At 44.2% G+C, this 15,529-nt stretch overlaps 1 protein-coding gene across 1 annotated transcript in view; it reads right to left on the bottom strand.

Moving 5' to 3' along the window:
• PPP1R3F (protein phosphatase 1 regulatory subunit 3F) overlaps positions 1-14,787 on the bottom strand; it is a 41,565-nt gene extending 26,778 nt beyond the window's left edge. Inside the window, exon 1 of the mRNA XM_087710920.1 lies at positions 13,606-14,787. Coding sequence (XP_087567046.1) covers positions 13,606-14,732 — 1,127 coding nt within the window. The 5' untranslated portion in view covers positions 14,733-14,787. The remainder of the gene's footprint in view (positions 1-13,605) is intronic.
• Positions 14,788-15,529: the final 742 nt, after the last annotated feature.

Raw genomic sequence — 15,529 nt, 5'->3', positions numbered from 1 at the left:
CTGGGGAAAGAAAAAACTTACAGGCCAGGTTATAATGCTGACACAACACTGATCAGATTTATGAATTACTGGCAGGCTTCAAACAGGGGTGGTGTACCTGTCTGAGCCCTCCCTGATCTCTCAATTCCTTTGAAACAATCAATGATAGTATCTATCTGGGCCAGCTAAGGGAATTGGGATCTCTTCCTGCACAACTGTGACATTTACCCGAGGAACTACCGCCACTGGCCCTCCCCAGTCCATTTTGCTGCACTCTCCATGGTCTATATAGGCTATCATTCTTCATGTTGGTGGTGGAAGATGGGGCTCCTCCACCTGTACTGTTGTCCTTCGTCCTCCTCCTGGCTCACATGAAGTGTTAATACCACCTTATAATGCCTTGATAAAAATTTGGAGTATTGCATCCAGTTTTAATCACCACGATATAAAAAAGATGAGACTCTAGAAAGAGTACAGAAAAGAACAATACAATACAATAGCAGAGTTGGAAGGGACCTTGGAGGTATTCTAGTCCAACCCCCTGTCTAGGCAGGAAATCCTACACCATTTCAGACAAATGCTATCCAACATCTTCTTAAAGACTTCCAGTGTTGGGGCATTCACAACTTCTGGAGGCAAGCTGTTCCACTGATTAATTGTTCTAACTGTCAGGAAATTTCTCCTCAGTTCTAAGTTGCTTCTCTCCTTGATTAGTTTCCACCCACTGCTTCTTGTTCTACACTCAGGTTCCTTGGAAAATAGTTTGACTCCCTCTTTTTTGTGGCAACCCCTGAGATATTGGAACACTGCTATCATGTCTCCCCTAGTCCTTCTTTTCATTAGGCATACCCAGCAACCGTTCTTCATATGTTTTAGTCTCCAGTCCCCTAATCATCTTTGTTGCTCTTCGCTGCACTCTTTCTAAAGTCTCCACATCTTTTCTACATCGTGGCGACCAAAACTGAATGCAGTATTCCAAGTGTGGCCTTACCAAGGCATTATAAAGTGGTATTAACACTTCATGTTATCCCTCTGTTTATGTAGCCTAGAACTGTGTTGGCTTTTTTGGCAGCTGCTGCACACTGCTGGCTCATAGTTAAATGGTTGTTCACTAGGACTCCAAGATCCCTCTCACAGATACTACTATTGAGCAAGGTATCACCTATATTGTACCTGTGCATTTCGTTTTTCTTGCCTAAATGTAGAACCTTACTCTTTTCACCATTGAATTTCATTTTATTAGATAGTGCCCAATGTTCAAGTTTGTCAAAATCCTTCTGTATTTTAAGCCTGTCTTCTGGAGTGTTGGCTATTCCTGCCAGGTTGGTGTCACCTGCAAATTTGATGAGTTCCCCATTTATTCCCTCATCCAAATCATTGATGAAGATATTGAAGAGTACTGGCCTAAAACAGAGCCTTGGGGTACTCCATTGCATACTTCCCTCCATGTAGATGCAGTCCCCTTCGGGGAAAAGGGCGGCATATAAATGTAATAAATCAATCAATCAATCAAGTTCCATTGAGGACTACACATTGAGAGCATGAAAGATGATTAGCGGATTGGAGGCTAAAATGGTTGCAGGAATTGGGTATGCCTAGTTTAATGAAAAGAAGGACTAGGGGTGATATGATAGCAGTGTTCCAATATCTCCCAGGCTGCCACAAAGAAGAGGGAGTCAATGTATTCTCCAAAACTACTGAAGGCAGGACAAGAAGCCATGGATAGAAACTCTACATACACATTAAGCAAAAAAAAAAAAGCAGTGAATGTATTTTGTCAGCTGCAAGAATTAGGTGTTAAATCGCCAAGGTGGCGCAGTGGTTAAAAGCAGCACTGCAGGCTACTGCTAGATCAGCAGGTCAGCGGTTCAAATCTCACCGGCTCAGGGTTGACTCAGCCTTCCATCCTTCCGAGGTGGGTAAAATGAGGACCCAGATTGTTGGGGGCAATATGCTGACTCTCTGTAAACCGCTTAGAGAGGCCTGAAAGGCCTATGAAGCGGTATATAAGTCTACTGCTATTGCTATTACTAAACTACGGTCACCTCACGAGTAAAATAGTTGCCATAAACACTACTAAAACTTAAAACTTATCCTGACCATATTCAGGATAAATTTGATGCACCAAAATCACCTTCTGGTGGCTGAGAATCCTGGAAATTATATTCCAGTATATCTGCAGGGCTCCAGAAGGGAAGGTTAGAAGAGACTTTTCCATAATTTCTTCCCAGAATTGTAAAGGATCACCTGAAAAAAGCCAAACTTTGACAAAGCCAAACTTACAAAGGTCATCACTGAACCTGCACATGAATGGTGGTGGGTGGGGATTTCTGCTGAGAGTGAAAAATCAAGATGCAACCTACTCATTTTAAATACTAACATTAGAATAGCATCAGACCACAATGAACAGTTGTTCCCATTGAGGGTGGGAAATTAAATCATTGCTTACTTTTTTTTTTAAAATTCTTCCGTCTACTGAGACACCTTATAAACCACACTTAAAGGTTTTTGCAGACATGTTTGCAACTCTGTTTAAAAAGTATTTTCTCTTTGGATAATAATAGGTAAATTTCCATGGTTCTTTCTCTGTATAATACATTCTATTGCATTTTAAATTGTATAAAAAATTGTTATATACCTTATGTCAGGCCTGCAATTATATTCTTTTTAGAATTTTGGCCTGCCACACTTTCTCTTATTTCAATATGCTGTTTCATTGGTATAGTCGATGTGAGGGGGGAATAGACAGGAGTAGGATTGTGGAATGTATTGTTTTCATTCTTTACTAGAAGACTAAGGTCATCTTTTGTCTCCGCACTTTTACACCTGACCGGAAGCAACTGGGTGGAGACCCCAGCGTGGAAGAAGATTGGACCATGTGATGGATTTGTGGGTGTGGGGACAAGATCATGAACTTTTAACTGGGGGGGATTCTGATGTAATTTCCAGAATTGGGATTAACACAGATGTGCTAAGATGTCTACTTTATTAAATTGGAACTTTAAGGATCGTTAAGCCTTGGACTCTGATTTAATTCTACATGATACTTGGAACGCTGACACCTTAGTACAGGAATCCCCAACCCCTGGCCTGTGGACCAGGACCGTGTTGTGGCATGCCAGAAACTGGGCCGCGCATACATGCAAAGCCCCATTCGGGGAATGCAGGCAGCGCACGAAACCATGCCCCATCTGGTCCACAGAAAAACCTCTCTCCAGGGAACTGGTCCCTGGGGCCCAAAATGTTGAGGGTCACTGCCCTAGTATACAATATGAATCATGACAAGTGGCAGAAAAATGTGTTAAATTCTTTATCTTTAAACTAACTACATAAAAATCAACAAAGTATATGGAATTAATAGCTACTTGAAAAGCCCGTCAAGTTGTGATAGTTGTTCATTTAAAATATTTAATTCTTTTCTCTAGCAATCTAAGCCTGGATTTTTATAGCCTGGATTTGCTAGTAGCATATTATGTTTGTATTCTATTAATTTACAACTATGTCTGTAATCCTTGTGCCAAACTGTTCTATATTTTTCTTAATAGCAATAGCAGTTAGACTTATATGTCGCTTCATAGGGCTTTCAGCCCTCTCTAAGCGGTTTACAGAGTCAGCATATTGCCCCCAACAATCCGGGTCCTCATTTCACCCACCTCGGAAGGATGGAAGGCTGAGTCAACCCTGAGGCGGTGAGATTTGAACAGTCGAACTGCAGAACTGCAGTCAGCTGAAGTAGCCTGCAGTGCTGCATTTAACCACTGCGTCAACTGTGTGAACCTGCTTCCTAGAACACCCCTATATTGATCCTTCCATTAAATCGTATCAATTCTGCCTTAATATCCATCTGTTCCATGAAGGTTTTGGCCACTACCCACGTGTTCTACGCTGTCAAGCCCTGTATGAAGCTGTTTGCACTTTATATTTATTGTGAATGAATCCAGGTAGCTGTACTTGTTTTAATGATGATAGTAAACAAACCACAGAAGCTCCTTTCAAAGTATGTTTAGTGTAGGGCTAGGCAACAGATGTCATTGCAGCCCAAAGGCTACAGAGGGCAAAATGGCATTATAATATGGATGAAGCTGTCTCTCAGATGCAGGGACAGAATTTTCTTTCTTTACTACAAGCTCTCATGCTTCTTAAGGCAGTGTTTCTCAACCTTGGTGACTTTAAGTCCTGTGGACTTCAACTCCCAGAAGTCCCCAGCACAGCTGGCTGGGGAATTCTGGGAGTTGAAGTCCACAGGACTTAAAGTCCCCAAGGTTGAGAAACACTGTCTTAAGGTTCTTTTAAAACTATGTCATATGTAACTACAAGACTGAAATAACTGCTAAATGGAAGAAAATAATTTTCTGGACTAAAAGAAAGTGAATTGAAACTTTCTGAGCAAAACATCAGCAACCTCAGATAGGCTGGTGATACTACTCTGACAAATGAATGCGAGGAAGATTTGTGGAATCTCTTAATGCAGTTGAAACAAGAGCCTGCAAAAGCTATTCAATTGTTTAAAAAAAAACACCTAACATTACGTCAACATGCAATTATAGCAATGTTTCTCAACCTTGGCAACTTGAAGATGTCCGGACTTCAACTCCCAGAATTCCCCAGCCAGCGAATGCTGGCTGGGGAATTCTGGGAGTTGAAGTCCGGACATCTTCAAGTTGCCAAGGTTGAGAAACACTGAATTATAACCTAATGAAAATAGGCAGAGAAGCAAGTGTAGTAGTAACAGTTTATTTTATTAGGCACAAAAAATTGTAAGGATGGTGACTGTGGCCATGAAATGAAGAGATATCTGCTGCTTGAGAAAAAGATTGAAGATAGATCAAGACAAAATACTAATGTGTTGTACACCGTAGTACAAAATACTAGTGGATGTTGGTTTTCTGATTAGGTCATCTAGATGCAGCAAGCCTAAATGATACGCATATGACTCTTTATTGTTGCCATTGACTTGCAAAATAAACTAGAAAAGCATCAATGATGGTGGGTAGCCTAGAGGCTAAATTCTATGAAGAATGGTTAAAAAAAAACTGGGTATGTTTTGCCTAAAGAACAGAAAACTAAATGTGACATAATAGCAGTATTTCAATGCAATGAAAGGAGGCAGAAGCTTTAAAAACTTTTAAGGACACTGACAAGGAAACTCAAATCCATAGCAAACCTAAGCAAAATCCATCTAGAGCTAATTGCAAAAAAAAATACTAGTATTAGCAACATAGAATGGTGACAAACCTCCCAATGAGATTGCATTTTTAATTGCCTCCTTTATTGGATAATATAAAAAGTGCCAAGAGAAATAATATGCCATACTTTTTCATGCTATCTCCATCATCGCACCTGTAGGTACTAAAATATTCAAGGACAATCTTATCTTCCCTAGAGACATCCATGCTTCACCTGGCCTTTAAAAAAATGATATCAATGGGGGTGGGGTGGGGGAAACCTGATCTGCTTCAAGGCAAAGTCCCAACCTCAAACATACCGGGAAAAGGGGGTAAAGGTCATGATAATAGCGTAAAATCGGGAGGGACGGACCCGAGGGACGTGTGCGTGCCTGCTCGCGGTCATTCGATTGCGAGCTTCAGGTTTGTTGCTGCGCAATGTGAAACAGAAATTGTTTTGAGATCCCTTCAATACTCAAGGTTCATATAAACGGTAAATTTTCAAACTTTTTTCATATATAAGGCGCACCGGATTATAAGGCGCACTGCCGATTTTTGATTAAATTTTAGGATTTTCAGTGCGCCTTATGGTTGTGAAAATACGGTACTTATTTCTGGCCATGTTTCTGGGCCCTCATCATACGTTGGGGTCTTTCCAGAAAAAAAGAGATGGAAAATTCAATTATCTATTTATAAACTTGCCCAGCTACCAAGAAAAGTGACCGAAATAAATGAAATATAGGAATTATCCCGGGACTCTAGAATGAGTAACTGAGAGAACAAGATCAGTTTGCCTTCTAGTAAATTCCACCAGGAATTTCAGCATTGTAGTTAGACTGAGAAATCAATAGCAGTAGCAGTAGACTTATATACCGCTTCATAGGGCTTTCAGCCCTCTCTAAGTGGTTTACAGAGAGTCAGCATATTGCCCCCAACAATCTGGGTCCTCATTTTACCCACCTCGGAAGGATGGAAGGCTGAGTCAACCCTGAGCCGGTGGGATTTGAACCGCTGAACTGCTGATCTAGCAGTAGCCTGCAGTGCTGCATTTAACCACTGCGCCACCTTGGCTCTTAATCAAAACAAAACGAAACGCCATGGAAGAAAACAATGGAAAATCACTTCTATTATTATTCCTTCTGTTATCAAGGAACTATCGAATATAACTGTGTGGTATCCATATGCTCATTAGGAACTGAGGTTGACTTGAAAAATATGGCACCATTTTGCAACAGTGCAACATGTCTGAAAATCCACACACCAGTCCCCAAAGTCTCCTGGTGTCAATAAGATAATGGATTGTGACGATTTTAGAAATAATACTGAAGGCTTTATGACAGTGTTTCTCAACCTTGGCGACTTGAAGTCCTGTGGACTTCAAGTCGCCAAGGTTGAGAAACACTGCTTTATGAAAAGGATCCCAAACTACCATAAGACATCTATGCCTAGGCAACGAAACACCTGTTTGAGCTTCCTCAGATATAATTACAACATGGCAAAACAATAGTTGAGTCTCTCTTATCATCCCACCCTAAATGCAACAGAAACACAATTGTTAAAATTCAGATTCTCTTCAAATTTTAATATTTCCTAAGGGGGATGGGGCTGAATCTACCTTTCTATCCAGCACTTCACATGAACACAGAATAATATTCATGATAAATGGACACCAGCTGAGGGTTCAACCTCCTCTAGTCTTCACCAGACAGAAAAATGCTTTATATAAATGCTACATTGCATCTAGGACACAGAACTGTGGAAGAAATACATTTCATCCATTTTGTAAGTTATGTTTTTATTATTTATTTGTGAGGCAGGCAGACAAGATCATTCTTTCCCATTTTCCCCCGTGACCCGACAAAAGCGCGAACGTCAAAACCGCGGCGCTAAAACCGCGGCGCTAAAACCGCGATGTCAAAAGCGCGCCGACAACAGCGCACCGACAGAAGCGCGATTTAAGTTAAGATAAGGTTTAGGTTTAGGGTTAGGTTTAGGGTTAGGTTTAGGGTTAGGTTTCGGTTTAGGTTACAACGTGCTTCTGTCGGCGCGCTTCAGCGCTCATTCGGCGGCGCGGTTTTGTCACCACGGTTTAGTCAGGCGCACTTTTGTCATTCGCGCATTTGTGGTGGAACCATTTTCCCCATGTTCTGCTCTTTATATAGGGCTCTATATCCATTGACAAACCTATTCCATGGTCCCCCTAGTACGTTTGTAAGAAAACTCTTTCTTGGACTGATCAATATTCATGAGCACGTAGTTACTCATAAGGAACTTTGCCTTAAGTCAAACTTCTCTTAACCACCCTAGTGGGAGTGCCTTCCTTTCTCCTGGATAAACAACTAAGATAACAATCTGCAGCTATGTTTATTACTTTCCCATACCTAAGTACGTGCTCTATGCCTTAGTTGTAAGCCTTTAAGAACATAAGGTGAGGGAAATCCTCCTAAAGACACACATTAAATAAATGGAGTATGGTCCTATGTCTGTATCAGAGGTGGGTTCCTACCAGTTCGCACCTATTCGGTAGAACCGGTTCGTCAAATCTACCGAACCGGTTACAAGAGGTTCCACCAGTGGACCTGGAAAGCAGGCCACACCTACAGAAGAGGTTCCAAATTTTTTTGAAATCCACCACTGGTCCTTGGATACGATTATTCTACACTATCATGCTCCTATTTATAAAACTCAGGGCCTCTGTGAAAGGTAAGGATGACTACTGCGTTTGTGGTACAATCAGAACATTGCGTGTGTTGAAGTTGTTTTAACGCAAACCAAAGATGCCTTTTGAAAAACAAGTTTACATCATATTCTTATGCATGCCAGTGCTGTGTGTGGGTAATTTAAGGTGGTTCTGACAAGTGTCGTTGGCATCTTCATATCCGGTCACATGGGCGGCAAGCCACTCCCATCCGGTGACATGGACGGCAAGCCACTCCCACAAAGGAGGCCACACCCACAGAGTAGGTTCGAACAATTTTTGAAACCCACCACTGGTCAGTATCATAAGAATCAGATATGTTGCTTCCAGATAAGAACTCCTTAAGTCTACTAAACAGCTTTTTATACAGCATTTAGTATACTATTCAACAAATTCCCAGGTGTGGTGGGTTTTCTTCCCTTTCCTTTTGCTAATAGATAAATCTGGTTCAGCAATGGACTTTGCAGGTCTATCCTTTGTATTCCTTCCTGTTAAAAAGTCTGGCAGGATCAATAACCTCTTAACTGATCTTTGAATAGGCTCTCTAAAGTAATGCAACTTTAACCGCTATCCCTACGTGTTGAGGAAATGGAACCCAATATCATAGAGGAGGAAGTATTCTGAGCACTCAATCAGTTTGCCTAACTGCAAAAGCCCTAGGAGTTGATGTAATTCCTGCAGAGTTGCTGAGACCAGTGCCAACAAAAGCACTGGCAAGCACTTTGCCAAAGTGTATGGAAGAAGTGTGGTCAGTGGCCAAAAGAATGGAAAAGGGTCAATATTTATCCCAATATCAAAGAAAGGTATACGAAAGACTGCTCCAACTACCAAGCCTCGATGCCACGTATGAGTAAAATTCTCTTGAAGTTAATTTAGCATCATTTGAATTCAACTGCCAACAGGGAACTGCCTGATACACAAGCAGGATTTCAGGGTTCACCGACAAATGCGCGCTCGACAAAAGCACGCCGACAAAACCGCGGCGAGAAAACCACGAGGTCAAAATCGTGCCGACGAATGCGCACAGAAGCACGCCATCAAAAAAACAACGTAATAACCCTAACCCTTACCTTAAATTAAATCGCGCTTTTGTGGGTGCGGTTTTGTCGGTGCGTTGTGGACGCGTTTATGACATCGCGGTTTTCTCGCCGCAGTTTTGTCGGCGCGCTATTGTTGTCCGCGCATTTGTCGGGTCACGGGATTTCAGAAAGGAAGAGGAATGTGTGATCATATTGTCAATCTATGTTGGATGGTGGAAAAAGCAAAGGAATACCCAAAAGATCTCTATGTGTGCTTCATTGCCTATACATGGAATTGACCATGAAAAACTCTCAAAGAACTGAGAATATCACCACACCACATCCAGCTCATTCAGTCATTGTACTCTGATCAGGCAGCCACTGTAAGAATGGAATATGGAGACACAAAATGGTTCAGAATTGAAAAAGGCACTCAGCAAGGTTGAATCTTGTCACTTATAACACCACCCAACATTTACACAGAAATGGTTACGAGGAGTGGACATTTAGAGGAATCTACCATTGGGGTTAAAATCGGTGATAGGAATATCAACCTCAAATATGCAGGTGATATAACATTCCCTGTGGAAAGTGAGAAAGATCTGGAGAGGTTAATCCTGAGAATCAAAAATGAAAGTGAAAAAAAACTGAACTGCACCTTAACATCAAGAAAACAAAGATAATGGACAACTGCAGAGAACACATAGGTCAGAGTGCAGATCGACAATGAGACCATCAAAACGGTAAAAAAAAATAAAAAATCTTCCTGGGCTCTGCAATCAACCAAAGTGGGGACTACAGCCCTGAGATCAGAAGGCATATAGCGCTTGGAAGAACTACAATGTTTAGCGTGAATAACATCTGAAAGAGTAAAGATATCAGCCTCGCAACCAAATGCCGATTAGTTAAGACAACAATTTTTCCAGTTACTACTTACGGCTGCGAAACTTGCATTCTAAAAAAGGCAGATAGAAAAAGGGTGGATGCATTTGACCTGTGCTGCTGGAGAGGACTATTACACATCCCATAAGCTGCAAAAATAAAATCCTAGACCGAACCTCACCCAAAATATCACTTGAAGACAAGATCACCAAACAGAGGCTGTCCATACTTTGGTCATGTCATGAGAGCAGATTCACTTGAAAAAACAATCATGCCGGGAGTAATCAGTGGAAAAGACTAGAGCCGAGGTGGCGCAGTGGTTAGGGTGCTGTACTGCAGGCCACTTCAGCTGACTGTTACGTGCAGTTCAGCGGTTCTAATCTCACCGGCTCAAGGTTGACTCAGCCTTCCATCCTTCTGAGGTGGGTAAATGAGGACCCAGATTGTTGTTGGGGGCGATATGCTGACTCTGTAAACCGCTTAGAGAGGGCTGAAAGCCCTATGAAGCGGTATATAAATCTAACTGCTATTGCTATTGCTAAAAAGGAAAATGGGCTGCCCTAGCACCTGCTGGGTGGACCTTATAAAAGATGATAATGGGATGACAATCGCCAATGTGAAGGAGGTGGTGCAAGACAGAGGGATATGGAGAGTGCCTATCCATAGTGGCAGAGGGTCAGACATGACTGATGACTATGGGTTGAGGAGATAATCCCGTCACAATCAACAGGAAACAGAAATATGGACAAAACCAGCAAACCAGGAAAGAAAGAAAGTTTAAAAGCTTCAGTAGTGTTTTGTCTACCATGGCCAGGCTGATGATAAAAAAAATCAGTTTATTCCTCCTCCCATGTGTACATTCAAGTATCTATAACAGTATTAGAAACATCTTAGATTAAAAAAAAATTACTAGGTTGTAATGATTTTTCCCAATTTTTCCCAATATATACTGTATGAACAAAGTAAGGTAATTCCAAGAAAAAAGCCTACTGCAGAATCAGATGGAAAAAGCTTTGGAATGCTATGCTTATAAAATATACACCACTGGTGATAATCACTTGTTGGTGACCATCTTCTTTATTACAGTACATAGAAAATGAGTTGTTACTTATGTTGGTTCCCAGTTCTGGTCTAGAGAGGGCTGTTTTCACAAATGGTACTGAAAGGAACAAACTCACTTGCTGTCAATATTTCTTACACCATAATAAAAAAAATATTTCTTACAGTAAGAAGTTAGGCTACTTGATCAAAATAAGGTACTCAGAAATCGTGACCCGTCAAAACCGCGCTCGACTAAACCGCGCCCAATTAAACCACGTCGCTGACGTCATCAACAGGGTGACAACAGCCAGCGCAGAGAAAGAAGGGCGCTTTAAATAGCGCTTTGAAAGCAAGCCGATTCAACTTAAGGTAAGGGTTAGGTTTAGGGTTAGGTTTAGGGTTAGCTTTAGGGTTAGGTTTAGGGTTAGGTTAAGGGTTAGGGTTAGGGTTAGGGTTAGGTTTAGGGTTAGGTAAAGGGTTAGGGTTAGGTTTAGGGTTAGGTTAAGGGTTAGGTTTAGGGTTAGGTTTAGGGTTAGGTTTAGGATTAGGTTTAGGGGGGTTAGGTTTAGGGGTTAATATTAGGTTTAGGGTTTACAGCGTGCTTCTGTCTCCGCGCTGTTGTCGCCCTGTTGATGACGTCAGCAACGCGGTTTAGTCGGACGCGGTTTAGTCGAGCGCGGTTTTGTGGTGGAACCCTCAGAAATTGACAATTTGGTACCCTTAATGACACATCAAAAACTCCTGCACAGTTCATTAGGTAAAGTGAGCAAGATTGTGTCAATCAGAAAATCTGGAGCTATCAGTAGACATACAACATGTGGACAGGAAGCTATAAAGTGCTCATGGTTCATATAAACCCCTGCCTTGATAGCAAATTGGTACAGTCCCTATGTATATTTACCTCTGAAATGAAAAATAGTCCTAAGAAACCTAAACCAATCAGGGCCCCAAGATGCATACAGGTAGCCCTTGACTTATAGTCACATTTGGGACAAGAACTTAGTGATAGAGCCAAGGTGGCGCAGTGGTTAAATGCAGCACTGCAGGCTACTGCTAGATCAGCAGGTCAGCGGTTCAAATCTCACCGGCTCAGGGTTGACTCAGCCTTCCATCCTTCCGAGGTGGGTAAAATGAGGACCCAGATTGTTGGGGGCAATATGCTGACTCTCTGTAAACCGCTTAGAGAGGGCTGAAAGCCCTATGAAGCAGTATATAAGTCTACTGCTATTGCTATTGCTATAAATGCCCGATTTGACAACTTTTTTTGCTATAGTCATTAAGCAAATCACACAGCACTTAAGCAAACCTTGCTTGCCCCAATGACTTCGATGGTTGGAGACCAGCTAAGGAGGTTACAAATGGTGATCATGTGACTTGGGAGCAGTGGTGGGTTTCAAAAAAGTTTGGAACCTCTTCTGTAGGTGTGGCCTGCTTTCCGGGTCCACTGGTGGAACCTCTTCTAACCAGTTCGGTAGATTTGACGAACCGGTTCTACCGAATAGGTGCGAACTGGTAGGAACCCACCTCTGCTTGGGAGACTAAATACATGCCAGTTGCCAAGCTCCTGGATGTTGATCATGTGCCTATGTAGACATTGCACCAGCCATAAGTGCGAGGACCAGTTGTAAGTCACTGTTTTCAACATCACTGTAACTTCGACGATCATTAAACAAATGGTCACAAGTCAAGGATTACCCTTATGTGCATATTTTTAAGCCATCCATGTTGGTTCGTTTGTTGCTGGAAAAAGTGCTGCGTGTGCAGCCGTTGGTTTTTACTGCATACATAAAGGTAGGGAACCTCCCATAAAACATTTTTTTCATAATCTGAATACAAATGACTACACTGTGCATTTGCCTTAAAACAGTCCTCTTCAACTTTCTCTTTTTAAACCTTTGCCCTTTCTATAATTAGCAAAATGATGCTTTCTGGATCATGTGTGGAAAATACCTTGAGGATTAACTGGAATAGGACAGGATGAATCTCAACACCTTCTTTGCTGATTGCATTATCTTTAGCGATACCCGTCTCACGTTTATGAGAATGTTCATTTTATTCAGGGTAAAGCCAAAACTTCCAAGGATTCTGCCTTAGGGTGAATGCGTGTCTTTTCATTAGGGCATTTCTAATCTTTTACCGACAGGAGTACCTTAAATCCAGAGATCTCTCTTTATTTATTGTTATTCCATCATTGCCGATTCCTGATTTCAGTTTGATTACAGAGACATATCCCGAAGATCTTGATTCATACATCAACCACCACCACCACCACCCCCAAAAATCACTGTTCAGGCACTCCCACTAGCAGGAGGATTCAAGCAAGAGAGACTAAGCAGTATGCATCAGCACTCTTCTTCCTTCATAGTAAATTAGATTTCTTTGGAGTGCAGGCTTCTATCACACAAGAGTACAACTAGTAAGTCTCATTTGCGTAACAAAAGAAAACAGAATCTAGAAAATAGGCAAGAATTTGAAACAAACTTCTCTTTAGTTCCTAAATACCCATTTTTTTTCTTGTCCATTTGTGTTCTTAGCCTATGAAAGGTTCGAGATACCTGAAAAAGATACATAGATTAACTGATAATAAACATATTAGATTTTTTAAAAGCCCTTGATATAAATTCTATGGGAATGGAGTAGAAAAGGAAAGATAGTCTTGGAGTACCACTACAGCTCACTTCATCTTTGGGGTTGATGGGAGTTAGAGAGGCCAATTGTTCTGGAGGGCACTGCATTGGAGAAAGTTAAGATTACCAGAATAGAACTGATAACTCAAAAGATGCACTTTCTTCCGGTAGATGAAAGGCATTGAAAGTATTACCTGATTTTGACTGGCCTCATACAGCTCTTGAGCCGACGGGATTCACCTTCTTTAGAAGACCTCGTGGGTAGAACGTGGGCAGCCGCCGCCCCCTTCAGCACCACACTATAATTCTTGCCCTGGTTATTGGCCCAGTAAACTCCTTCTTCAGTCTGATAGCGCACCACAAAATCAAGCCGGGCTCCTCCTTCTTCCTCATCTTCCTCATCCTCGTCGCCAAACTCCAGGCGGAAGGCAAAGCGGTCAGTCAGGCCCCCATCTGGCGAGCCCCCTGGAATATAGAGGGCGGGGTAATCCCGGTAACTTTGCCACCGGTCCCTGCTGGCCCGCACATGCACTGCCTTGTGGTACGAAACGTTGAGCACGCGCACCGTGCCACGAAGCCCTCGCGGCTCTCCGGGCTCAGGGGGCAAAACCTCTTCCAATTCTACCTTGGCCTGGCGCAGCCGCTCAAGCGTCTCGTCCTCATCTCGCCCCACCGGTTGCAGCACAAAAGATGGCAAAAGGTAAGGGGTACCTGCGGAGGGAGGGAGGGAAGCCAAGGCGGGCACCCCGTCAGGGGGGGAATCTGGAGAAGAAGAAGAAGGCGGCGGCCAAGGCTGGTAGCGCCGCCAGCGTGCCAAGGGCAGGCCCAAGGCGTCGGCAAACAGCACGTGCCGGCCCGCGGGGTGCTGAGAGGGCTCCTCCACCGGGGTGGCGGCCGCAGGGGCATGTTGGGGAAACAGTCCAGGGTGCCCTTGGGCATGCTGGGAAGGGAGCCCTGGGCTGCCCTGCACTGCATGCTGGGAAAGTGGCCCAGGAGGCAGGCCTGGGGGATGCTGAGAGAGGGGCCTGGCCGAGCAAGGGTGCTGCTGGTGGTGCCCGTCATCCTCCTCCTCCCCGTCGTCCTCTGACGAAGAACAGCAGCTCTCTGAGGCGCTGGGGTGCTGAGGCCTGGGCACCGGGGAGGAGCGTGGCATGAGAGCCCGGCCTGGGGGATCTTCCTCCTCCTCTTCCTCCTCCTCTTCCTCCCCGTCCTCTTCCTCCTCCTCCTCCTCCTCCTCCTCCTCGGCCGCCTCCCGCGTGAGAGGCAAGGGAGGCTGTGGCGGCGGTGGCGGGGAGGAGGAGGAGGCCCCCGCGCGAGCCATGGCGGGCGGCTGGGAGAGGACGGCGGACTAGTCGGCGCAGACAGCTGCTTGCTGCTATTGCCGAAGCTGCCGGGCGGGCGGGGAAGGAGTGGGGTGGGGGGGCGGAGGACGACGACGGCGACGACGACAGCGAGCCGGGGTGGAGCGAGAGCCGGCAGAGGGAAGGCGGAGCGAGCGGAGAGGGAGGCGAGGGACGCGGGGAGTCGCCGGCTGGTGTCAAGGCAGGCTAGCGGCTGCGCCAATCGGGAAGCAGAGCGTAAAGGTGGGGAGGGGGGCTGTATGCGTGGAAAGACCCTCTCCGTCTCCCCTTTACCCGAGGAAAAAAAAACCCCGCAGGCGGGCGACCCTTAGCCGGCATCCGCCAAAGCCGTCGAGACCGAAGCAGCCGGCCGAAGGCGCGGATAAAGCGGAGGGAAGGCTGCGTACGAGCCTCCTCCCGAGCCCCCCTCTGGCCGGACGGGCTGACCGCAAGCCAGGGACGCAATTTCAGCTGGATTGGTTGCGGAGGGCGCTTAAATTTATAATCTCCGAACATCTGTCGGAGAGGAAATGGGGAAGAAAGGGAAAATCAGATAAGCGGTGACCTGCGCCTGCATTTTTTTACACCAGGACGTAGATCTAAGAGGAGGAGGTAAAGTCGGCAGCGTAGTAGTGTTTATCCCAGGAGAAGGCACTCTTGATGCCCGTGCAGAGTGTCGGGGTGTTTTTTTTTTTTTGTTAAACGTGATCTCCCAGGCCATGCGAAATGAAACTTGGAATAATCCTCACCTGTAATAAATGCATGCTTTTTATTGCCC

The sequence above is a fragment of the Thamnophis sirtalis genome, unplaced genomic scaffold, assembly GCF_051295495.1.
Source record: "Thamnophis sirtalis isolate CommonGarterSnake01/CBP01778 unplaced genomic scaffold, rThaSir2_p1.2 scaffold_3, whole genome shotgun sequence".
In the NCBI taxonomy this organism is placed as follows: Eukaryota; Metazoa; Chordata; class Lepidosauria; order Squamata; family Natricidae; genus Thamnophis; species Thamnophis sirtalis.
This window is presented reverse-complemented; position numbering and strand designations above follow the sequence as displayed.